Source organism: Argentina anserina, chromosome 4, assembly GCF_933775445.1.
Source record: "Argentina anserina chromosome 4, drPotAnse1.1, whole genome shotgun sequence".
In the NCBI taxonomy this organism is placed as follows: domain Eukaryota; kingdom Viridiplantae; phylum Streptophyta; class Magnoliopsida; order Rosales; family Rosaceae; genus Argentina; species Argentina anserina.
In genome coordinates this window covers 22531280-22555401 of record NC_065875.1, presented here as the reverse complement: position 1 = coordinate 22555401, position 24122 = coordinate 22531280, and the positions used below count along the sequence as shown (strand labels likewise).

Sequence of the window (24122 nt, the reverse complement as noted above, 5' to 3'; positions counted from 1 at the left end):
TTTGCGGCAATGGCGTGAATTGTTTCTTTATATCTGTGGGCTTTACTTGGGCTTCAAGGAACGGTTTGACCCGAATGGGTCATCGCTCGGAGAGAAAATATCTTTGTGTCGATAATTAACAACCAGAATCTTGCAGAATCTTGTATTTTCGGGGATACTATCTCGAGAATCTTTTCACTTCCTGTTTGGACGAGCATGTTAGAATGACGTGGAAGCTATTTCTATTCTTTGGAAACCCGGTCACACAATGAAATTTCTTCGAATAAACTTTCTCTTAGTTTTGTTGACCAAGAAAAATTCATGATATCTGATATAAAAATGTATAATTGAGGAAAACGAGTTTAAACGACAGTTCAAAATTGAAGAAACAATTTGTATCAAGAGTCTGATGTATTCTGTAGCCAAAAACAAATAATGATACATTCCGAATAAGTATTAAATTAAATTAAATATACATATTAGAACTGGCTTACAAACATATGTTGTTCAGTTGTAAGAAATTCGGAGAAATAAAAAAATTTAAAGAATAAAAGAGCATTACTACAAATGCCTACGGACAAGAATTGTCTGCATATGATCTAAACTTGTGAAGTAAAATGTGATAGTAATTCGGTAATTCTTAAGTGCAGGCTACAAGTCCCTAAAAAATGTGCTGTTCGCCCCCACCCTATACAAATGTAGTTCTGTGGATATAGCAGTAATGCTAATCTTGGTGTGGGCAGGCACAAATAGAACCTCCCCCTCCTCAACTATATCATCATCTGTGACAACGTCATCCTCAGCCAAACCTGCATCAAACCTGCCTTTTCCACCAGTGACTAGGAAAAGGGATGGTCCTATGACGGCGGGAAACACCACTGAAGCAGAATGAGGAAGATTACAGGAATCGACTTCAAATTCTTCAAATGGTGGGACGAATCTTTTTGTGTATGCGTTCATAGAAACTCCTTGCATAATTTCAGGAGCTCCCTGCAGAGCAATAGAGGAAACGGTAAAGATCAGTGCTACTAAAGAGAACGAATGTGGTATACCGCATACATCATAACCAAAACAAAATGCAAGAATATTTAATTAAATGATGAAATATCCCTCTCCATAGATCTACTATCAAACTTATGCATTTATGTACTTTTGATCCATTACCTGTCTGTACTTGAGCATAGAAAGAAGTGTCTGAACATCAATTTGCTTCGAGGTAAGGCCAGCTCGAACAACATTGTCAGAGGTAGCCATACATTCAACACATTCACCAGAAATATATGCATGGGGTTCATTTGGCCCACAGTACAATGCTTCACCACGTTTCAGCTTCACATAGTTCAGGAAAAATGCAGCTATGGCACCCACATCAGCTGGATATTGACTCTCTAATCTGAGTACCAGTTGTTCTTTTACTGTCAATTGCCTTTTCTGGTCCAATCAAGGAGAATAAGGTTATTGCAAAATTAAACCCAATTGGGTTATCAACATTCTATAGTGGACGAATCAACATCTCAGTCCTACTGACCTGAAACAGCATTCTCACTTAAATTTGTCAAGTCTTACCATATTAACTTTTACTGAGGAAGCTAAAATACTAAGCAAAAGTAGATGGTAACAACAACTCTCTTGTCCTGCTGATTGATGAATGCAGATACCTAAACTATTTAGCATATCATGAAGAATGGCCATAGACCTTTCAAATTTTATACACAATGTCACCACAACAAATAAACATCTATGTTCGTAGTAGTGGTTGCATCATTTAACTAAATTGAGTTAAACCAGCATCAAGCATATTTCTATCCGTTATGCAATAAAAATTCACAAAGATTGCAAAGGTGGCATTTACCTTTTTCTCTAGATTAAGACGTCTTTTCAGTCTGGATATTATCTTGGAAATTGTCTCTTTGCTTGACAACATAAGCCGACTGAACATGGCCTCTAAATCTGTGTTTACTTTCCCGTTCTCATGTCGCTCACCTACAAGTAGAATTTTCTCTGCATCTACTACCCCAACCAATTCGGCTATCTCAGGGACAGTACGAAGCATTTCTTTTAGCTCCTGTGATATAGACAAGCATAGAATAAGTAACCAAAAAATTTAATAATGATATAAAGCAAGAGTCATTATTTGACATATGAAACTAGAATGATATAACAGAGCAATTACAAGAGCTATACTAGCCTATCGGTACTTCTCTTTCCCTTAAGTTTTATATATTGGTTTTTCTTATTTTGCTCATGTATCATTATCTCTACGATTTCACAAACGTTACTGAACTCCAGCTTGAAAAAGTTCAAATATGATCCATATATCATTTCTTAATTTCAACTTCAATCATTTTCTTCTTAATGCAAGTATGCTTAACACAACTATGTCATGACAAGTAGTAATAAACCAAAGCAAAAGCAGAATTGAATGCTCCTTCACTAAATATCTCTATCACTAACCATAAGAAACCTCAACTGAAAGTGGTTACAGTCCAACCATGCCAAACACATCATATCATCTACAGCTACCAAAGTCACACACACACACACAAATGAGCTCCAAAACCAATCTCACCTTGAGACTAGTGAATCCACAAAGAGCCTCAAACTCGGTCAGCGCCAATGCCACTTCAGGCTTGTGATTATCATCTTTATAAACACTAGGGTGCAACTTGTGCAGCACCCTGGCCATCTCCTTATCCGGATGCGCCTGTATCGACAAAGCCTTCTGAACTGAAAGCACCTAAAACAAAACACACAACCACCCAAAATCAAACTCTGAATCCTAAAATTCCGGATATAATAATGCAAATCGGAAATTCCATCAAACCTTGCACAAGAACGGAAGATCAGGGCCCCACTTGTGGAGAACCTTCTCTCCGAGGACACTCGGATCCCGGGCGATCCACGACTTGAGGCTGACCGGGTCGTGGTCCGACCCGGGATCATCGGCATAGGAGGGGCCGGATTCATGGGTGCCGATCCAGAACTCGGCGTAGGGCTTGGAGGGGTCGATGTCGGAGCCGGAGTTGAGGGCGGAGAGGCGGGCGACCTTGGAATGGTGGCCGAGAATGCCCCAGTCGTAGTTCTTGACGGAGCAGCGGAGGCGGACGGGTTTGCGGGTGGGCCTCCGCTTCTTTTTCATGGTGTCGTTGTTGGTCCAGGGCTCCATTGTGCTAGCTCATTTCGATTGCGGGAAGGAGGAGGGAGATGAATATATATAATGACAGAGAGCCCCAAATTGCAGGGAAATGGGATTGTGTCGGTGGTGGAATGTGGAAATGGTGAGAGGCTTACGAGAGCCGATGGTCAAAGGTGTACGTCGCTCCGATGGGGTCTTTGGCTGTTTGCTTGGTCCGATGCTATATATATTTTGCGATGCACGACCCTACATCGAGGCTTTTTTTTAATCCGCTGACGACTTTGTCCCTATAGTTGGACCTTAGAAAATGTACGAGCATACGATATGACATTTTGGTCCTCCTCTCAAAGACCAAAGAAAAATGGAAAGCAAGACCAACTATCTAGCATTGCTATATGAGATTCCTATGATATCATCTTTCAGTCACTAAAGCTGGAGGATCATGCAAGACGCAAATTCCCTTAGTTGGGCGTACCGTTCTTAGCTAAGATGTCAGCAACCGAGGTTCGCACTTTCTAGATTGAACAACCTGACAATCCTCAAACTATGGTATCAAGGATCTAAAATTCATCACAATAGTACCTAGAAGGCTAGAACCCTCCTTATTTAGTATTTACAAAACTACATCTTGCGCACAACTTGTTTAAATTTCATGTCATAATAGAAGTATGTTAAAGTTATATTAAATTGAATGCAATTAAAATTTTATATATATATATATACATTCTCTATCCAGAGTGAAGTTCACTCTGAAATTACAGAGTGAAGTTCTAATTTTGGTACATTTTTCGGTCAAATATTTTCATCATAAGCGATTCAATATTTAGGTATGGTATTCAAGATCATCTCTACAAAATTTCATCTAATTCAGACATCGTTAAGGTATTGAAATTAGATTAAATCAATGAATGAATTAAAACTGTTCAACGTGAACCGTTCGTGTAAATCTCAATTTTGAAAGCTCAAACCATTGTCAAATTGAATAAAACTTTGTAGAGATGATCTTGAATACCATACCTAAATATTGAATCGCTTTATGGTGAAAAAAATTTGAACGAAAAGTGTGCTAAAATTGGAACTTCACTCTGTAGTTTCAGAGTGAACTTCACTCTGGATATAGACTATATATATATATATATGAATATGTTATATATTGAAAAATATATTTGAACTAGACCGTGAAAATAAACTGAACATAATGCTTGTAACTCATAATTAAGAATAATGTGAACGTACGATTAAAATTAAATGTCCGTAGTAAGATGTGGAACTAAGGTTTTCACATACACGGATGTGATTTATGAGGACCTTTTCTCTTGAATATAAAGGAATAAAACTATCAATTCGTCATGTTTGTTTCACACGTTGTACATAGGGTAAGGAGTAAGGACAAAGTCGTCAGCTCAAAAACCCGTCAGCTCCTCAATTACAGGGACAAAATGGTCAAGTTGTTCACCAAATAAGCCAGTGCGTGTTCGCGCGCGTATCACTCGTGAAAGCTGTGGTTGCGTTGGGTGTGTTAAAGGAAAAAAACTTGCGTACAAACTAGTATGTACGCGTGCGTCCAAACTCTCGTTTATTTGCACACTTTGCGAATATAAATACATGATTTTAACCGTTCAAATGTTTAGTTTATTACTAAAGATCATTTTTGTAAAAGATCAACATAAACAAAAATCGTCTTCATAGTCGATTGCATCAAACAAATGAACGGTTATGGTGAAAGTTAGTAGTCTCATGATCAACCGTCAATTTGTTTGATACAATCGACTATGAAGACGATTTTTGTTTATGTTGATATTTTACAGAAATGATCTTTAGTAATAAACTAAACTTTTGAACGGTTAAAATCATGTATTTATATTCACAAAGTGTGCAAATAAACGAGAGTTTGGACGCACGCGTACATACTAGTTTGTACGCAAGTTTTTCCCGGTGTTAAAAGTCGTATCTAGGGGCTATTTCGGAATTCTACGTCTCAATCAGAATTTTGTGGTGGGTCTGGCCTTTTTGGGTGTTGCTAACGATATGTGACAACGACACCGTTTTATAGTTCAAGTTGATTAGTTATATCTCCATTTGCTCCAAGTATCATTAGTCATTTAGTCTAGGATATGCCTAGTGCATCTTAACTAGATTCCCGCCACTGCAAGGACATAATACCATGTGGGCGGTGGGAGGAGGAATGTAACCAAGCCCTACATTTGGACCGTACGATATGGTGGTGCCATTGAACCCTAGAACTAGTCGAGTACCAATCGGGTAGTGTACAGATATCTCTCGTCCCCCCAGATTTTAAGTCTGCATTAAGATCATTGTTTCTTATATTCTGTTCGATCAAGTGCAACTTGTGCGAAGAGCTTGTTAGCTTGCTTCACTTAATTGAGCATTAAGAAATGAGAATTTAAATTTTCACTCCAAGTTCACCGTCCACATTACTTGTTTACTATTTTAGTAACTTTTATTTATACGTTATACTATAGAATGTAAGAATCACTAGAAATTATTATTTCATTTCATATGGGGCTAGTAGACTACTTCCTTATCTCTTTCTTGTTAAGGTTGTCAATTTGGTTGTTACAAATGCAGGGGCTTGAGCATTATACCAGTTCCTAGCTTTTACTATACTCATCACTGTCTTTGCCCCTAAATGGGGTAACAAAGTAACATATAAGCTTTAAAATAAGATGCACCTTAATCCACACCATCAGCAACTCATTATTGAACAACCCCACATAGCGTGCCACATTATTGTCGCCATATCAATCATCAAAACTCTCTGTCAGTCAGTTAGACTACAACTCCACACACCCTTAACCCTTTGCCTGCTCACAATCAATAATCAATTACTATTACCTCTAAAAATTTCAGAAATTGTTTGAAGCCCCTTGTTGTAAATCTTCAAAAGATGTAGTATGTTATAAACTTATAATGCTCTCGAAATGAAATCTTGCTTTCATAAACAATTGAAGAAGGAGGGTGACTTCTATGAGTTCTATCAACAAAAAGAAGAAGAATGGTGACTGATATAACAACATCAAACTTTGAAATTCAATATTCCGGAACACTATATAACTTTGGCTCAAACAACCTCTTAGATATGAATATCTGACTGGTATTTTTCACTTATTTGCAAGTTCTAGTACTAAATAGAAAAAACTTAGCTAGCTGTTTTATAAAAATATATGGCAACTAGATCTACCCTCAACCAGTTGTTCCCCCATGCAATTTTGTTCCTTTTCATGCAGAGATCAGATTTTGGGTTTTAATAATCTGCTGAATGTGCGAAATTGCACATGGATTGGTACTCTGTGGATTGATTTGAGAAAGGAAGCTTACCAAGTTATAACATATGAACACATTTTGATTAAATGGCTCCAAACTTTTCTTATCTTCTTTTTTGGACCAGAAGGCAAAACAATCCCAAGAATAAGGCTATTTGCCTCCTAATAAATCCTCTATCACTTTCATCCTGGGATTTCCATCCCCAAAAGTTAAAGTTTCATAGAGAGGAGGGATTCTTTAATAGCCTTTCGGTGCTTATTCAACCACGTTGATACTTTTTACTCTTTCCTGTTTCTTTTTCTGATAACTTGGGCAATATAAGCAGTAGTTTCAGTTCTTCTTCTGCATAACTGATCCGACTCTCCATCGAATTCTCAAGCTCAGACAAGATGGTAAAGCTAAAGCTGCAAGTTTGCAGCCTTGTCATTACCATGTTTCAAATCCATGCCAGCTTTCCTTCTTCCTTTGACTCCAAATCAGTTGACATCCCTCATCATTTTTTGGCTCTCTGGTGATTCAAATTCCCCTTCACCTTGTTTTCTTTGAATTCAAAAGCAGTGGCTTGTAGCAAGTTTGCAAGAGTTACACTATCTCTCTTTCTTATGAAAGTTTCCTGCTTTCAACTATGGCCATTGAGGTGTGCTCGGAGATTTCCAGCCCCGGATTTAGTCCAAGAATTTCGTTTTCTCATGATCTCGACAAGGCAAACTCTCCGGTGCCAAAGGAAGAGCAGCAGCAGCTGCTGCAACGGTTAGACTCCTCTCTAGTGGATTCAAGTTCCGATTTTGACTTCTGCATTGTCAATAATATCAAGCTAGAGCTGTCTTCAGCCGACGAGCTTTTCTCCAATGGCAAGATTCTTCCAGTCCAAATCAAGCCAACTCCCACTACAACAACTCCCAAAGAAACCCTCCTTCACCCTCCTCATCAATCTGCAACAAAGAACACAGAGAAAAAGAGGCTGAAGGAGTTCTTAGAAGACAGCAATGCCGAAGATGAATCTAATGACAATGAAGAGAAGCCTCCGATTGCAAAGCCTTCCTGGCAGTTCAGGAGAAGCAGCAGCCTCAATTTCGATAGTACAACTGCTCGAGGTATGAACATAATCCGATCACTCCATTTTCTTTCGAGAAGCAACTCAACTGGATCAGCTCCAAATCCAAAACAAACATTTACCCCAAATCAGAAACAGCAGCATTTGCAGAAAAACCAATCTACCAACTCAAGAAGAAGATCATCATCAGCATCATCATCATCATGTTCAAGTAGCACTACATACTATCCTTACAACACTTCACCGCGGTCACTGAAGCCATCGTTAAGGAAGAGTGGATCTTACGGCAGCAATGGGATAAGAATTAGTCCAGTCCTAAATCTCCCACCGCCTTACATTTCGAAAGTTACCGTCAGTTTTTTCGGGTTCGGATCTCTGTTCTGTAATGGTAAGTTAAAAAAGAAGAAGAAATGAGATGTCCTCATGTTGAGATACAGATGCAGAATTGCAGATAGCTGTCCAACCATGTGATCATACTCTGTAAAATAAGAAATGTTTAGGAATCTTTTCTGGTAATGTATAGAAGAATAGTTCATCGACTATTTGAGGTTATTACTCGTGAAAACTACAGGGGAGAGAAGTGTAGGGACAGTAAACTCTGCATTTCATATCGAAGTGTTACAGGCTTAGGAGACAAGATAAACAAGGTATCTTTCTCTCAAGCCACTCACATCCCATTCTTTCATTTTTCTCTGCTATTGATTCTTTTTTTATATATAGCACAAACCAAGTATATACGACTCTTTTTTTTCTTCGTTTGATTAAGGGTTTCTTTTTGTTCTTTTCTGCTTTGCGTTACTTAGGATCTTTTAGATTTTGTTTTAAATCGTAGGATTAGCACAGAAAGACAGGTTAGCTGAAGAATCCATCATCTGTGGAAAAGGAGTCATTACTCCCTTTCTTTAGTCCTCAATCATCATTTCCCCAAAGCAAAGGTGTTTAGAATAGCTCATGACATATCTAAACCCCTGGTATGATTTGGGTTTTAAGTAAATCAGGAACTGCATTAACCAAAACTGCTAATAAAATAGATTAAGAACAAGGTGTTAAGATTGAATTTCCATTGATCTGTCTCATTACAATAGACACATATATACTGTCAACCTATACAATTACAATGAATGACTTTCCTAATCTGAGATTGTCATTCCTAACTGAGATGAATCTGTAATGACAATGGCATATAATCATGATTCAATTAGGAGAAGAGAATCAGGATTGATTGAGGATTCAGAATTATTCAGGCTTGACATAGCGTAAAACGCGTTTCACTCCTACAAGATGAGGAGCACGAGGCTGACTCATTACTGAGACAAGGAGTTGACTACAAAGGCAAGACTAGGGCGAGTGATGGTGAGGTACTGCAAAGAACCAACTATCTCACGAAATATCGTTGGATTTGGAAGCAAATCTCCATCAGTGGCAGTGATGATAGTTTTAGTTGACATGGGGGTAGTAGCAGGTTTACAATGTAGCAGATCATGCTTGACAAGAAGACCGTGTGCATACTTTAATGGGTTGATATGAAGGCCACATGAATCACTTATGGTGAAGGACATGATTCATCGACAAAGCCAGGAGGTTGAACCATGTACACATCTTTGTTCAAGAAACCATGTAAGAATGCATTCTTGACATCTAATTGACGAAGAGACCAGTGATGTGAAACAACAAGGCATAACACAGTGCGAATCGTGGTTGGTTTGATGACCGGGCTGTAGGTTTCTTCATAATCCATGTCGTGTTGCTGGTGAAAACCTTTGGCAACAAGCTAAGCTTTGTAACGCTCAACTGAGCCATCAAGATTGTGCTTGATTTTGAATACCCATTTACAGCCAACCACATGTTGAGACGGAGAAGGAGGAATCAACAAAGCATTGATTTTGGTAGCCATAGCATCACGCCACTTCTCATGTTTTGATGCCTGTGAATAACAAGTAGGTTCCAAAGAATCAAGAGTAGTAACAAAAGCTTAAGGGATTGGATACTTAAAGGTGCCATCTTGTCGCTCTCTTGGTTTGGTGACGTCCTTGAGTCTAGTGCGCATGGAATGAGTGGGTGGGACTGGTGGCGCTCGGGGAGGACGAGGAGCTGCAACTAGCAGAGCGACAGGTGAAGGAGGCGCTGATTGGAGATCGGCGATGTGGGATTTGCCGGATTGAGGAAGAACTGGATCTAGAATAGGCGCGGATTGAAGGTCGGCGGATGGCTCGAGAACAGTTAAGGCTGGTCGGTGGCGGTTGTAGGTCAGGAATATATGGCGGGGCGGCATTGGTGGAGGGGCCGGTGCAGAAGATGAAGATGGAGATGAAGGAGGGTCTGGAAGCGCTGGGCGCGTGGAAGGACCTGCGTTGGAAATTGAGGGTGACACCGAGTTATGAGGAGGTGAAGGAGATGTTGGGCTCGGCAGGTGGGCCTGCTGAGGTGCAGATTGGGCCGACGTACAAACTAGTGTGAATTCCACAGTATGAAGCCGTGGGAGGTGGTACATGCAAATTTTTGTATGAGAAAATGATTCTCGTTAAATAAAACATGACACGACACATAGACCCGACTGGTTTTGGGATTGAGACACCGATAGCCTTTATGAATGGGACTATAACCTAGGAAGACACACTCTAGACTACGACTGTTGAATTTGTTGGACTCATTTTGACCAAGGTGAGGGAAACACGAACACCCAAAGACCCGAATAGAGGAATAGGAAGAATGACTGTCATAGAGACGAAAATGAGGAGTGTCCCAATTAAGTGTGGGAGTAGGAAGCAGATTTATGAGATAGACTGAAGTATTTACACCATCAGCCCACAAATTTTGTAGGACCCCTGAGGTAAGGAGAAGAGTGCGAGCAACTATGGCAATGTGAAGGTGTTTCCATTCAACAAGGCCTTTTTTTTGGAGTATATGGATAAGAAAAGCGTTTTTGGATTCCCAAAGACCTACAAAATTGAGATAATGCATGATTGACATATTCAATGCCATTGTCACTTTGAAGATATTGAATAAATCCATGAAAAATGTTACGAATCAATGCTACCAGCGTTTGAAAATGCGTGAGGACCTCATTTTTCCGACACATACGATAAACTCATGCCATGTATATCGAAAATGTTCATCTGTAAACATAAGATAATATCGGAAACCAATGACAAATATTGTAGGGGACATCCAAACATCACTATGAATACCTGAGAATAATGTAGACGAAAATTATTATTAGCAACAAAAGGCAATGTTTGTGACTTGCTAAGAGCACAATTATTACAAAAGGAAGTAAATGACAATTTGGAACCAATAGACGACCCTAAATGAGAGAGAACAAAGGACGAAGGACGGCCCAAACGATTGTTCCAGAGAGATGAGTGAACAAAAGCAAGAGCTTGGGGAGCAAAGGACGCGGAAGACAAGGAGAGAGGATAGAGACCATCTTTACATGGGCCCCGAAACAACAAACGACTAGAATGTAAGCAATATATCTGATAAAAGTCAGGAGTAAACAAGAAGAAGACAAAATTATCCTTCATAAAACAAGCAACAGACAATAGATTTTTACAAATAGATGGAATATGGAAAACATTAAGTAAGGAAAAACTAGACGATCCTAAAGAAAGAGGAAGGGTACCGGTATGAGAAATAAGCATATAACTGCCATCACCCGTGTAGACATTGTGGGGACTGGTGTAAGGCTGAGGCTCATTGAGAGGCAAAGCAGTCATGTGATGAGTAGCTCCCATGTCCGAATACTAGTTAGGATCACCAGAAAAAAGAGCACCAACAAAAGGAACAATGGATGACGGATATTGGTGAGGACATTGTGCTGCATCATGCTGATTGGAATGACAATTCGGGCACCACTGAGGAGAAAATCTAAGAAGCTTATTAACCCATGGGGGTGTGAAGCCCAATTAAAAGGATAATATGTTGGGGGTGCTTGATATTGAGGTTGTGCACTCGGATAGGACCACGAGGTATTAGAGGAGGAGCCGCGTTTGTTGCGATTTCCAGAGTTTGAATTATGACCAGACTGAGCAGAACGGGGCTGGGAGCCTGGGACTCACGGTTATCACGCCGGGAAGGGCTATTTTCATGGGAAAAGGCAGTGGCAGGTGGAGCTTCTATGATGTGTGACTGCTGAGAATCAAAAGCAAGGATCCGAGCCTGGAGATATGTGAAATCAAGGAGAGAGGCTTACTGGGTTAAAGGCATGCGGAGCATAAGGTAGTCAGATCCAAGACCCTGATGGGTGGCAAGCACGAGATCTTCATCAGAAACAGACTTATTGATGGCGGCCAACGAATCAGCAATGGATTTGGCATGACAAAGATAATCGTCAACATTTTGATAGCCTTTCTGAAGGTCAAGGAGCTGCAATTTGAGGCTGGAGTCGCTGGCAACAGGGTTGGGAGTAATTACGAGCAAGATAATCACAAATATCTTTAGAGGTATTGAACCCAACGGTGAGCTAGAGAACTTTTTCAGTTAGCGTGGTGTGGAGGAGACTCACAATCTACTGATTGACCTTCAACCATGCTTTGTACTCTGGAGTAATGGTGGTTTTGGCGGGCTCAACGGTGGTAGCGGCGGTGGTGGTTGTTTTAGGAGTAGGCTGAGGGACGGACCCATCAACATAGCCCCAAAGGTCAGTCCCATTAAGATATGGTTGAATTTGGTTATGCTAGGAGAGATAATTAGTTTTGGTCAGCTTTATGAATTGAGAAGTATGTTGGGAAGGAGGGGAAGGTTCTGCCATGGAGGAAGGATTGAATGTGGAAAGACAGAGAAGACGCTAAAATCTAGAGGTCAGGATCTGTTTTTAGGCTGATACCATGTTAAGATTGAATTTCCATTGATATGTATGAATACAATAAACACACATACTGTGAGCCTATACAATTACAATGAATGATTTTCCTAATTTTAGATGATTGTCATTCCTAACTGAGATGAATACAGTAATGGCAATGGCATATAATCATGATTCAATTAGAAGAGGAGAATGAGGCTTGATTGAGGATTCAGAATTATTCATGCTAATACAAGGCTATACAGCTAGAATGAAGATAAGAAGTGCCTGGGAATAGAAAACTGAAATGGAAATGAGGGGTGATAGATTGCACATGGAAAATAAAAATTGGATCCAGAAAGTGCTGGTTGATGTCAGATTGAACTCTCAAAACAAAAAAGCTTGAGATTGGAGTTGGAGTTCCCACTTGTCTCAGAAGTGGTGGACTGGAGATAGAATGCGTTTTGAACTTTGAAGCACTTGGGCCTCTAGATAGTTGAAGAGAAACAGACTACTGCTGGTCTGAAGAAGCAAACAAGCTTCTGACGCGTATTCAAAAGTCAAGGATGCCGAGTCAAACAACAGTCTTTGGACCCTGGGTCTGAGTATGAAATTTAAGTGCCAAAGAGAATAACAAGTCAGCCAGTTCCACCCAAACCCCACGAGTCAAACAAGGGACTAGTTACTTGCCACGGAGCCAATCTCCTGGACTCCGTCCGGCAAAGACCAAAATCCAAATCCAAAGCCAAAGCCAGCCACAGCATAAGCAATAGCAAAACAAAAGTGAATGATAAGAACATCATGGTTCATGAAGACGGTTGAAAATCACTGAACACAAACTCAAGGGCAATTTGCTTCTCAAATTACTCAACTTCAAAAAGAGAAGAGGCGGGTTTCAACGTTTTACTATTACCAGCAAGGTTGAGGCAAAACAACCGAGATGAACATGTCTACATCATCGTGTCTGGTTTAAAACTTTCAGCATACGCGAGAATAAGAAAGAAAATGACAATTTACATATCTGGAAGCAGAAGTTACTAGTTTTGTTCAATTTTCAAATAACTTGGGAAGAGCATGGTCATGAAGTCCAGCATGCTTTCCCCTATGGGGATTAACAGGGGAATAAAAAGGTATGCGTCTCAAACCAGTAAGAAAGATGAAAAAGTTGAGCAATATAAGGCGAAAGATTCCATTGAACTACAATGTAATCAGACAAACTGACCAACTCTATACGGACCACACCACACAAAATATCTCGCAGAAGTACCAGTAAACAATGAACAAGGAAGTTGTAGAAATCACCGATGTATTTGATGACAGTTAGCAGGTAAGGAAATGAGGGTTTAGCAAGGATGATTAAAACTAGAGCGTACGTCAAAGCAAACATCAGGAGTATTCGGAATACAGCGAAGCTGTCAAGGGCAGTTAAATCATGGTTTGTGAAAATAGATCAACAGTAATGTGTGATCACCAAGCCAAGCAACCAAGAAGCAAAAACAAAATCCCAAATGGTATCACATTTGTGTCCATTCCCAAGAGAAGAGACTATTGATTACTCACTATGAGGAGAATACTACAGGATATGGAAATGAAGATTCCATTTTCATACGAACACTCATCCCCCAAGCGAATCCTCTTCTCTCACATTCACTTATTTCAAGACACGCATTTAAACGAAGAAAACAGCAAAAAGACTCAAACAAATTGTCAAGCAGTAGCCAAAGAACACATCAGATAAAGATGAAGACTGAGTACACTGATATTAATGCGACTTCAACATAAGACAGTCACAAAATCAAGATCATAGAACAGGCATTATATTCCATATAACTAGTTCATATAAGAGTAGCCAACCAGCTTACCTTTATTTACATTTATTTAGAAAGAGGAAGAAAGAAAGAAAGAAAGAAAGAAAGAGAAGATGAATAATAATTAACAACAAAATCATTGTTCCAAAGCAACTGAACATTAAGCAGTGGAGGGGATTCGACCTTTCACCAAATTCCCATTGTACAATGTGTACTGTGGCCTACCACTAATTAGCGCTACCAGCAGCAGCAGAAGTCAGAAAACAGAGCCTTGAAACAATCAGCACAAGCCATCTTTCCCTCCAAACTGCTACCTCTGCAAAACAAATTAAGTTCAAAATCAAGAAAAACAAACTCAGAGAACTCAGTCATCAAAAACAAGCTCAAGTCAGTAAAAAGCAAGAAGAAGAAGAGCGGGAACTTCGAAATTCATGTTCTTCTTCTCAACTTATGATCCCACAGGACAAGTACTCAACTACAAAGAAGCCAAACTGTCATAATTCAGACGCAGACCTTGGGAACTAATTTCGATCATTCCGTTAATATGAAAGCTTGAAACTTTCTGAAATTTCAGAGAGAACTTATAAGAAAGCAAATACCTTGACATTTTCAGGGAACTCAGGGACCTTGTACAAATCAGCCGAGACCTCCGTCAACCACATACCGGGAAACAACGCCTGTAAAATCCAAAACCACCACGAATGTCATTATTTGATTCCACAAAAACCAGAGGAAGAAGAGTAACTTTGGTGGGTAAAATTGCGGGAAAAAAAAGAGTAAAAATTTGGAATTGACTTACATCCAATTGCTTCTGCACCGCTCTAGGCCGCTTCTTGGGGCGGCGGGGAGGGCGGTGGCCGAGCATCTGTATGAAATCCTCCTCGATCTCCTTCTTGGAGAGCGTGGGTGAGAACTTGGGCCTCTCCTTGGGCCGGTCCTTCTTCTCCAGACCCGACCCGGAAGCCCCTCGGACCATCCTCGGCGACTTGCCGCCATTGTTTCCCTCACTCCTCAACGGCGAGTAATTCGCCGCCGTCTTCCTCTCCTCAATTCTCAAACCCTTTCCGCCACCGCCGCCAATTGGAGCCTTGCACTCCGCCCTCCTCTTCCTCAGATTCCACGGCCTCACCGCCGTCGCCGCCGCCGGCGACGATCCCCCCTCCTCCACAGCCACAGCCTCGCCTTCCTCCTCCTCAGCCGCCACGTCAGTAACAACAGCGGCGGCAGCGGAAGCAGCAACCGGCGCCGGCGGCTCGTCGTCGTCGGTATCCGACGGCGGGCGTCGCAAAATCGCGTCTTTCATCTTATCCGCGGCCGTTTTGAATTCAAACATGAGCTTCTCCCTGACGGCATCGATCCCCTCGGCCTCTACGCCGTCGTCGGCGCTCTCGATCCTCGGCCTCCTCACCCTGCTCCGCCTCTCAAACTGACCTTCCGGCTCCCCTCCCCGCCGCCGAGCCACCCCCGCCGCCGATCGACGATCATACGCCGGCGGCGCGTCGGCTTCGGCGTCGGAATCATCCACCTTCATGCAGCGGAGGTGCCTCTGGTTCCCCCACTTCAAATCCCACGGCAGACTGAAATTGTGAAGCGGCTTCCCCCCTGCTGCTGCTCTCTCGGAATTCATCGCCGACGTCGTCGTCGAATTCTTCGCCGCCACCACTCTCGTTCTCTCCTCCGCCGCTCCCGTATACACCATTGATCGGAGACTCAGATGGCTCCACCACTCTCAGATCACACAGAGTCCCCTCTCTCTCTAAATTTTCTCTTGGTTCTCTCTCTCTGGCTCTATTTTGCCCTCTTTTGTTTTCTCTTCACAAATCGCCGGGAAACGTAAGTTTATATATGAGTGGGGGAGAAGGGTAGTCTGCGTCAGGGTACGTTTTAACGTTCGGGTTTTGCCCGAAAATTAGAGCCTTCTTTTATTTTTTCTTTTTTTCTTTTTACTTGCCAGAAGGAAATGTCGTTTCTTAAATAAAAATTCGTGTTTGAATTTCCAATTTTGGGCCTTGGCTAACCTGCGCCGTTATGTTTTTGGCGCACCGCGGGGTTTTCCCGGGTGATGCGTCCCATTTTTGTGCTATGGGTCTTTCATCTCATCAACTGGCCGTTGATTCAAATCTTATTGTTTTTCTTTTCTAGATTGATATTGAAACATTAGGTTTTCAATGTGTTAGTGAACATTTTCCACTCGGAAAATCCATTGAAGAAAAGTATATACTTCAATGAGAAGGTAAATAACTTCGGTCTATACTCGTAAACTTTTTCAATTTTTTCTGTATTTTTTTATAAATATTACATCTTTAATTCGTATTCACATCTTAGGTTCAATATGTACATTTTTAATTCCGAAAACCTATTAAATGAGGATAATATACTTTAACAAAGATGTAAATGACGTCAGTCTATAATATACTTTAACGAGAATGTAAATGACGTCAGTCTATAATATACTTAAATATGAATGTAAATGGCGTCAATCTATATCAAGAAACTATTCTGGTTGTTTTTATACTTAGTTGTATATTACATTTTACATCTAAGTTAATTGTTGGGTGCAATGTGTACATTTTTCAATTCAGAAACCTATTAAATGAGTATAATATGCTTTAACAAGGATGTTAATAACGTAAGTCTATATTACTTTTTAGATTATTTGCATATTACATATTCATGTTCAGTTGTTTAGATTCGATGTGTACAATTTTCATTTCGAAGACCTATTAAATGAGGATAAAATGCTCTAACGGGGATGTAAATGATGACGATCTATATTAGCGAACTTTTGGATTGTTTCTATACTTTCTTAGATATCATATTTGTTAATTAAAATGTACGCAAGTTGTATTTGCAAGCCTATTGTTGTCCCCGACCAACTGAACCTCATTCATGTACAGTGAACCACAATAGATGGTCAACGTATGTTCCAATAAGCCATAGGTTTTACAATAACCAATTGTGTATCGTACCCGGAGTCCAGGATGTAAGGCTAAATGATACTAATACCTTTTTAAAAAAAGGATGCAAAAATATCGCCACTCTATATTAACAAGAATTTAACAATCGATCATGATTCTTTACATTGCTTTATCGTGGATTAATGTATGAATAATATCGTTACTTACCGATTTTATTTTGGACCCCTCCTAATGTCAAATCCTAGTTCCACCCTGATTAGAGGATGTTATGTCATGCTAGACTTCAGTTGACATTGGCCGGAGACGAGCCTCTTGCATTTGGGCGTGTGGTTTGGTCTTAATTCATGGAGAACATACGATCATTCAAATGATTAGTACTTGAAGAATGCACGATCGTTCGATGAATCATGTTTTCTCAATTTCAAAATCAACATTCTGAACCATTGCTAAAATAAATGCTGCAACAAACACTTGTAATTAAAAAAAAAAAAACAGACTAACAATTAACTGCAAATGTAAGCTGACACTGGATCAACACGGGGGAATGTGTGGGGAGAAAGAAAACCTAGACCCTACTCCATACGGTATGCATATTGTCACGTAATCAGGTTTGTGTATGCATGTTTAATGTTTTAATACAATAACAACTTAACAAGGCACTTCGTGCACACAAAAAAAGCCTCAATACTTCGCAGAATGCATGTGATCATATACACGAAAGGTGCCCCAAATCTGGTTTAATTCAGTATTCGAAACCTTGTTCATCAAAGAATTACAGAGATGCCAGGAAGGAAACCCACTCGGGGTCCGACTCCAACGGCTAGTTTCTTATTCTTATATAAGAAGCAACCGACCATTATGCCCACTTTTTACAGCTAGGCTCCCAACCACCAGTAAGATTCGCTTCTCTTCATTCCTTTTCGGCATCCTCTATAAATTCTTTGATCTTTCTCTTTGACTCGATCAACCACATGAAAGCCTAAGCCTTTCTGAAACCAAAAGGGGAGCGCAACTGATCCCAATCTCTCCTTTCAGCTCAGACTTCAGTGAACATGGCCCGAAAACACATGCCCGTTTTGTCGAAGCTCCTTCGTGTCTTCATCTTCATTGCCAAGGTGAGGAAGCTCTCGTTCGAGAAGTACTACTCGTCACTCGTAAGGAAGTCGCAGAGAAACCGAAAGAAGCTGAGGTTTATGGAGAATTACAACTATGGCTTCCACCGCGAGTACGAGTTATCGCCTTCCAACACTCCTCTGATTCGCTACCCTAGAAAGCACTTCGCGAAGAACAGAAGCTCCCTGGACTTGGAGTCTCTGTTATTTCTCTGCAAATGCTGGGGTAGCCTCAAAGTGCTGGAAGGCGAGGACTACGGAGACTTCACCGTGGAAGCTCTTCCGCCAAAAACTGATGGCACTGGAGATGCAAATACGTTGGTTCTGCTGGAGCAGTCGTTAGATTGGGGTGAAGAAGCTTCGATTGATTTGCGGGCTGAGAGGTTCATCGAGAGATTCTATGAGGACATGAGAATGCAGAGGCAGGAGTCTATTTGAATTTGTTAAGATTTTTGGGAGCACATATTGTATGGCATGTTGCTCCAAATCTGTATTTGTTATTTCTTTTTCCTCTCCACAAGATTATTTTTTGACATTGTACGTGGAGATTGATTGGTTTGCAATTTTTTATATTTTTTTTGGGATAATACAAATTTTCATTGGTTGTGTGAAGATTTGGAGTTCTGTATGATTTGGGTTTGATCAGTTCATCATCATCGATCCCTAAACGTAGTGTTGGTGTCCATGACCTGTCTGTTTAGCACCAGCAATATTGGATTTTTTACTTCCTAAAATCTTATATGTTACCATTAGCTGGATCTACATGCAGAGTTCAATACAAATCCAAGAGTGTTTCTCCCGACAATGCCATCATGAGGTTATAGAAATACACTTCACAAACGGATAGACAGTTCCCAAGTTTTATCTTAAATTTGTGATAAGCAATGTAGCGTAGCACCATGCACGGTGTATGTATGTTATGATTTAGAAGTTGGAACAACCTTATTCGTTTTTCCTTTTATTTTGATAACGAAGAATAATACATCACAAATATTGAGAGGCAAGGATATTTCATATTTGCAATCTGTTCACTAGGAACTTATCGAAGAATACAGAACTAGATAACCATATGGTTCTAATGGTTTCAATTACGTATATTGGTTCTCCATGAGAATCAAAATGTTTATACTAGACAAAGAGGTCTGGTAACGAAAACGGTCTTCCATCTTCAGAAGTTCAGAACGATGTAGAAGTTTTGAACAACTTGATTTATGAGCAAGATGTAAGCAGTGTGCACATCATGGTATAGTAATACCACAACTGCATATGTTTATGTAATGGAGTGAACTAATTGACCATTCATAAAAGGAAGAGGAATATGATCTAACGTGAAGTGCATTTGAAAAATATCTAGAGTTCAGAGTTGAAAATAGTAATCAAGAAGTCGATTATAGTTAACTGATTAACAATTTTGTACTTATAAGACGGTATTTTATGTGAAACCATCATCACATTTATCTATTTGATCTATCTAAGTGATCGAAGCTTGAGGGTGCCATACTCTCTCTTCTAAGCCTGGGTTGTTATTGCAAACTTGCAATTTCAATTCAACTTGATGAATGGTTGCCCCAGACCTTCTTTAAGCTGGGTATTTGTAATACAGTAACTAAATTTCACCGTGGTATCTTGATTAACTTCCCCAATCTCACCGTAGTAACTTTCTTTCTTCACCTTTTACGACTCGGTTACTTTTCGTTTTTCCTCTTCTATTTGTTACATCGACCCCCAAATTTATTACTCGGAGCTCATTCTAGGGTTACGTTTCATCAGAACTCAGTAGGGAGCGAGCGGCGGGTTTGATCGGAGAAGATGGACGAGGAGAAGAAGTTTAGGCTTTACAATTCCATGACCCAGGAGAAGGAGGTCTTCAAGCCCCTCGTCCCCGGCCAGGTCAGCATGTACGTCTGCGGTGTCACCGCCTACGCTCTCAGCCACATCGGCCACGCCCGCGCCGCCGTCAATTTCGACATCCTCTACCGGTAAATCTCACCGATCAATTTGCATTTCTCCGATCCACCATCATTCCAACTCGAACTGATATCAAGTTTCTTACTGTAGCATAAATTGGGAATTTTATGGATCTATTGCTGTTTTTTTACAGTTGTTGAGAGTAGTCTATGTGAGCAATTTACCTGGAATAGGTAAATGAATTGAGTAATTAGTTAAAACAGCGACATTGAAATTGCGCAGGTACTTGGAGGAGCTGGGTTATAAGGTCACCTATGTGAGGAACTTCACTGATGTCGACGACAAGGCGCGATTTTTGAACTATGTCGAATGCCGATTTGAACTATATTCTTTATTGCCTGCACTTCTCTTATGTATACTTGGTTTGTAGGAGTTAATAGGGATACTTCATAACTTAATTTTGTTGTAGTTATGGGAAACGAGTTACACAGATTAATATGAGAAAGATAGTGTGGACAAGAAGTCGAAATGTAAATGGCAACCATGCTAGCTGCTCACTAATCTAGAAAATTATCGAAATATATTCAGTATCAATTCTCTATTCACTGTTTTATAAGATTTTGACCTAATTTGCATGTCCAGAATCAGTTTGCGAGCTGTTTCTTTAAAATTGTTTATAATCAGGATGTGCGAAGTAAATAAGTCATTAAAGTTTATATTTATCAGTTTATCTACCAGTTGATTTGGAAATTTGAAGCATCTCTTATGTCTGGCTGTGGCCATTCATTGGTCTGAGTGAGTTACACTCCTTCATTAACTGAATTGTAGATATATAAGGTTTCCTACTATAGTTGCCTTCTGTTTTTCATGTCATGGTATTTATATAAAAAGTATTCAACTCGCAACATGAATTCTGATTTATCTTCAGTTCATTTCATCTCCCAAATCGGTTTAAGTAGCTGTTGTGCTTAAAGTATGCTCTGTAACTTTTTTTTTAATTATTTCACTGTTCTTTCTTCGTACATTGATTACCTATTACCTGATTCTTTTATTTTCTTTTATCAGTTTAGTATACTAAAAAAATGCTGAAGTGTGCTAATGTCTGGATATTTCAGATTATTCGTCAAGCAAATGAGCTTGGGGAAGATCCATTGAGTTTAAGCAATCGCTTTTGCCAAGAATATATCAGTGATATGGGAGACCTCCAATGCCGCACTCCAACCCATGAGCCACGTGTTTCTGATCACATGGAAGAGATATTAGCTATGATAACACAGGTTCTCCAATGCCTCACTCTGTTTCATTTTTCTTGTGTTTTTTTTTCTATTTACAATTATAATTTTTTAAGACAGGTAATCTATATCACCAATTTGAGTTTGATAGTGATAATGCCTCTTCATTCTTTCATGTGTGATGCTTCTCTGCTTTTCTTCTGTCACCTAAATGTCATTTTAAATAGTTGTCTCATCATGTAGATCATTAACAATGACTACGCCTACGTTGTTGATGGTGATGTATTCTTTGCTGTGGAAAAATTCCCAAACTATGGGCAATTGTCTGGGCAAAAGCTGGAACACATGAGGGCGGGTGAGCGCGTTTCAGTTGATTCAAGAAAGAGGAATCCTGCTGATTTTGCACTGTGGAAGGTCTGAAACGTCACAAGTTATCATGTTGTTAGAGTTCTTGTTAATATATCTCAAACTTACAAATATGTCAAAATATTTTCAGTCTGCAAAGCCTGAAGAGCCAAGCTGGGACAGCCCTTGGGGACGAGGAAGGCCAGGGTGGCACATTGAGTGCAGTGCCATGAGCGCAAAATATCTTACGTTCAACTTTGATATTCATGGTGGTGGTATTGATTTGATTTTTCCACATCATGAAAATGAAATTGCTCAAAGTTGTGCTGCATGCCAGGAAGGTTGTGTCAGTTACTGGTTGCACAACGGTCATGTTACTAATAACAACGAGAAAATGTCAAAATCACTGGGAAATTTTTTCACAATTCGTCAGGTAAACTGGTACATTTATTTTCTCTGTCTGCCTAAAAATTATTCTAGAGCTTGTACAGATTGCCATCTTTTGTCAAAATTATATGCGATATCCATTCTGTTGCAGATTACTGAACGGTATCATCCACTGTCTTTGAGGCACTTCTTGTTGAATGCACATTATCGAACTCCTCTCAATTATACTGTCTCCCAGCTGGAGAAATCATCAGATGCAGTGTATTCCATATACAATGTATGACCTCGTGTCCCTTTTTAAGATTTGAATAATTTGTAGTTGGAAGTTTGTTCCTCAGTCCTTTGCTAGTCAACGGGCTAGCGTGCACTTCAACTATTTTTCTTGTTTTGCTTTTCAGTAATTACTCTATTTTGATTTCTAAAACCTGCTATCTATCTCATGGTGTCTGCAAACAGAATTGTGGTGTTAAACATAATGCATGTTGGTGATATATATGAATTTGTGGGGTAGTTAACTTGTTAAGATTCAGACAATCTATGGACAGTCGGATAATGAGCAAACAGAATTGTACTGATTGCTGTTCTTGTGCCTACTCTTTTTTGGAAAAGGTCTACCTGTGCCTCGTATTTGCTAATACAGGAAGCAAAGACAATCTCAATAATGTCGTTGAGTCACTTATAAATGAATCTTGTGTATAATGTCTGGTATCTTATGTTTTTTTTAATTGTTAGACTTTACAAGAATGTGAGGATGCTTTATTACCATTTCAAGATGGGGCCCAGAAGGAAGGTGCAGAACAAAATAGTACAACGGTTAGGATTACAAAAGAAGCCGAACTATTGATCACCAACTTAAAGGATGAGTTCAAGGCTAAAATGTATGATGACTTGAACACTGGAAACATACTGACCGGTGCTTTTAAAGAGGCTTTGAGATTTATAAATGGTTCTTTGAAACCACTCAAGGTAAACCTTTGGCACTAGTTCTTGACTATCTTTTATATGCTTCTGTGTGTATGTGTGTAAGATGGCACTTTTTTTTCTATTTTCCAGAAGAAGAACCCCAAGCAACAGCAACTATACAAGTCACTGGTTGAAACAATGAAAGCTATTAAAAAAGTTCTGGACACGTTGGGGCTGTTATCCCCCAATACATACTCTGAGGTGATATGCATTGCCCCCTTATATTTATATATATAGGATTGAATGCTCTTTGGTTCAAGTTATAAACAAGAATGATTTTCTATGGACAGGTAGTACAGCAATTAAAGGCCAAGGCGTTGACTAGAGCTGGACTTACTGAAGATGATGTGCTGCGTACGATTGCAGACAGGACATTAGCAAGGAAGAACAAGGATTTTGCAAAAACGGATCAGATCAGAATTGAAATGTTGGAAAAGGGTATTCAGATCATGGATGTGGGCAATGAGAGTACCTGGAGACCTCGTGTTTTTACAGAACAAGAATAGTTGAAATTGTTATTAAGATCTGATCACATAACTGATGTTATGTTGAGTTGTCAGTAGTCGTAGTCAGTCTCGGAAGATCCTTTAATATTGTTTGTTTCTTATACTATACAGGGTTCTGCATTATACAATTTGGATAAGAATGTTGATTTGGTACCATTTCCTGTTAGTCTGAGGTGGATTATATAGGAATTTTATTTCATCATTTGCACGGCAGTTCTGGGTATCATTATAGTCCAATTCAGATTGAAATATTGGACACGCCCTGCAATTTCATTGTATCCGCAGGTGCTAGTTTATGATGATATATGCTGAGAATGGCTGTGATGAGTTCATTCTGAGATTCAGAGATTGGATATGGTCAGGATTCTCCGATTCTGTACGAGTGGAGCGAAGCACAATACGGAAAAGGTAATTTGGGATTCAGAATGTAGCGATAAGCAAATTGATCTCGGAAGGAGGTCAAAACGATTGGGCTTTTATGGGGGACTACGATTTTGTTTGAGAGGAGCAAACACTGGACTCTCGGAAATTCTCTTTGCCCTCGAGCAGCGACTCACTTAGCCTCTTAATTAATTAGTCTGGCTAGTTAGCTATGGTGTGATTGTGGGAAATTAGTAAGAGAAAAGGTTTATTTAAGTTCACAAGTGACAGTACAATACGGTGAGAATGTGAGATGATGGATTGGAAATTCTTTAGAGAAATGGTA

At 39.8% G+C, this 24122-nt stretch overlaps 5 protein-coding genes across 5 annotated transcripts; 3 read left to right on the top strand and 2 right to left on the bottom strand.

The window, feature by feature from the left end:
• Positions 1-393: 393 nt before the first annotated feature.
• Positions 394-3199, bottom strand: LOC126791964 (mannose-6-phosphate isomerase 1-like). Its single transcript, XM_050518470.1, has 5 exons — positions 2804-3199; positions 2549-2716; positions 1832-2044; positions 1144-1410; positions 394-969 (listed from the first exon to the last, which is right to left on the bottom strand). The coding sequence occupies exons 1-5, from the start codon at positions 3143-3145 to the stop codon at positions 631-633; spliced, it is 1329 nt and encodes a 442-aa protein (XP_050374427.1). The 5' UTR covers positions 3146-3199; the 3' UTR covers positions 394-630.
• A 3442-nt stretch (positions 3200-6641) lies between these two features.
• On the top strand, positions 6642-8399 carry LOC126791977 (uncharacterized). Its single transcript, XM_050518485.1, has one exon. It carries the CDS (start codon positions 7026-7028, stop codon positions 7866-7868), a length of 843 nt encoding a protein of 280 aa, XP_050374442.1. The 5' UTR covers positions 6642-7025; the 3' UTR covers positions 7869-8399.
• A 5622-nt stretch (positions 8400-14021) lies between these two features.
• On the bottom strand, positions 14022-15844 carry LOC126791973 (uncharacterized). The gene is made up of 3 exons (XM_050518479.1): positions 14845-15844; positions 14645-14722; positions 14022-14361 (listed from the first exon to the last, which is right to left on the bottom strand). Exons 1-3 carry the CDS (start codon positions 15742-15744, stop codon positions 14356-14358), a joined length of 984 nt encoding a protein of 327 aa, XP_050374436.1. The 5' UTR covers positions 15745-15844; the 3' UTR covers positions 14022-14355.
• Positions 15845-17958: 2114 nt separating this feature from the next.
• Positions 17959-18638, top strand: LOC126791993 (uncharacterized). The gene has a single exon (XM_050518504.1). The coding sequence runs from the start codon at positions 18016-18018 to the stop codon at positions 18511-18513; it is 498 nt and encodes a 165-aa protein (XP_050374461.1). The 5' UTR covers positions 17959-18015; the 3' UTR covers positions 18514-18638.
• A 1172-nt stretch (positions 18639-19810) lies between these two features.
• Positions 19811-23572, top strand: LOC126791959 (cysteine--tRNA ligase 2, cytoplasmic). The gene is made up of 9 exons (XM_050518466.1): positions 19811-20054; positions 20266-20329; positions 21099-21260; positions 21459-21629; positions 21712-21993; positions 22099-22224; positions 22680-22913; positions 23001-23111; positions 23201-23572. Exons 1-9 carry the CDS (start codon positions 19885-19887, stop codon positions 23414-23416), a joined length of 1536 nt encoding a protein of 511 aa, XP_050374423.1. The 5' UTR covers positions 19811-19884; the 3' UTR covers positions 23417-23572.
• Positions 23573-24122: the final 550 nt, after the last annotated feature.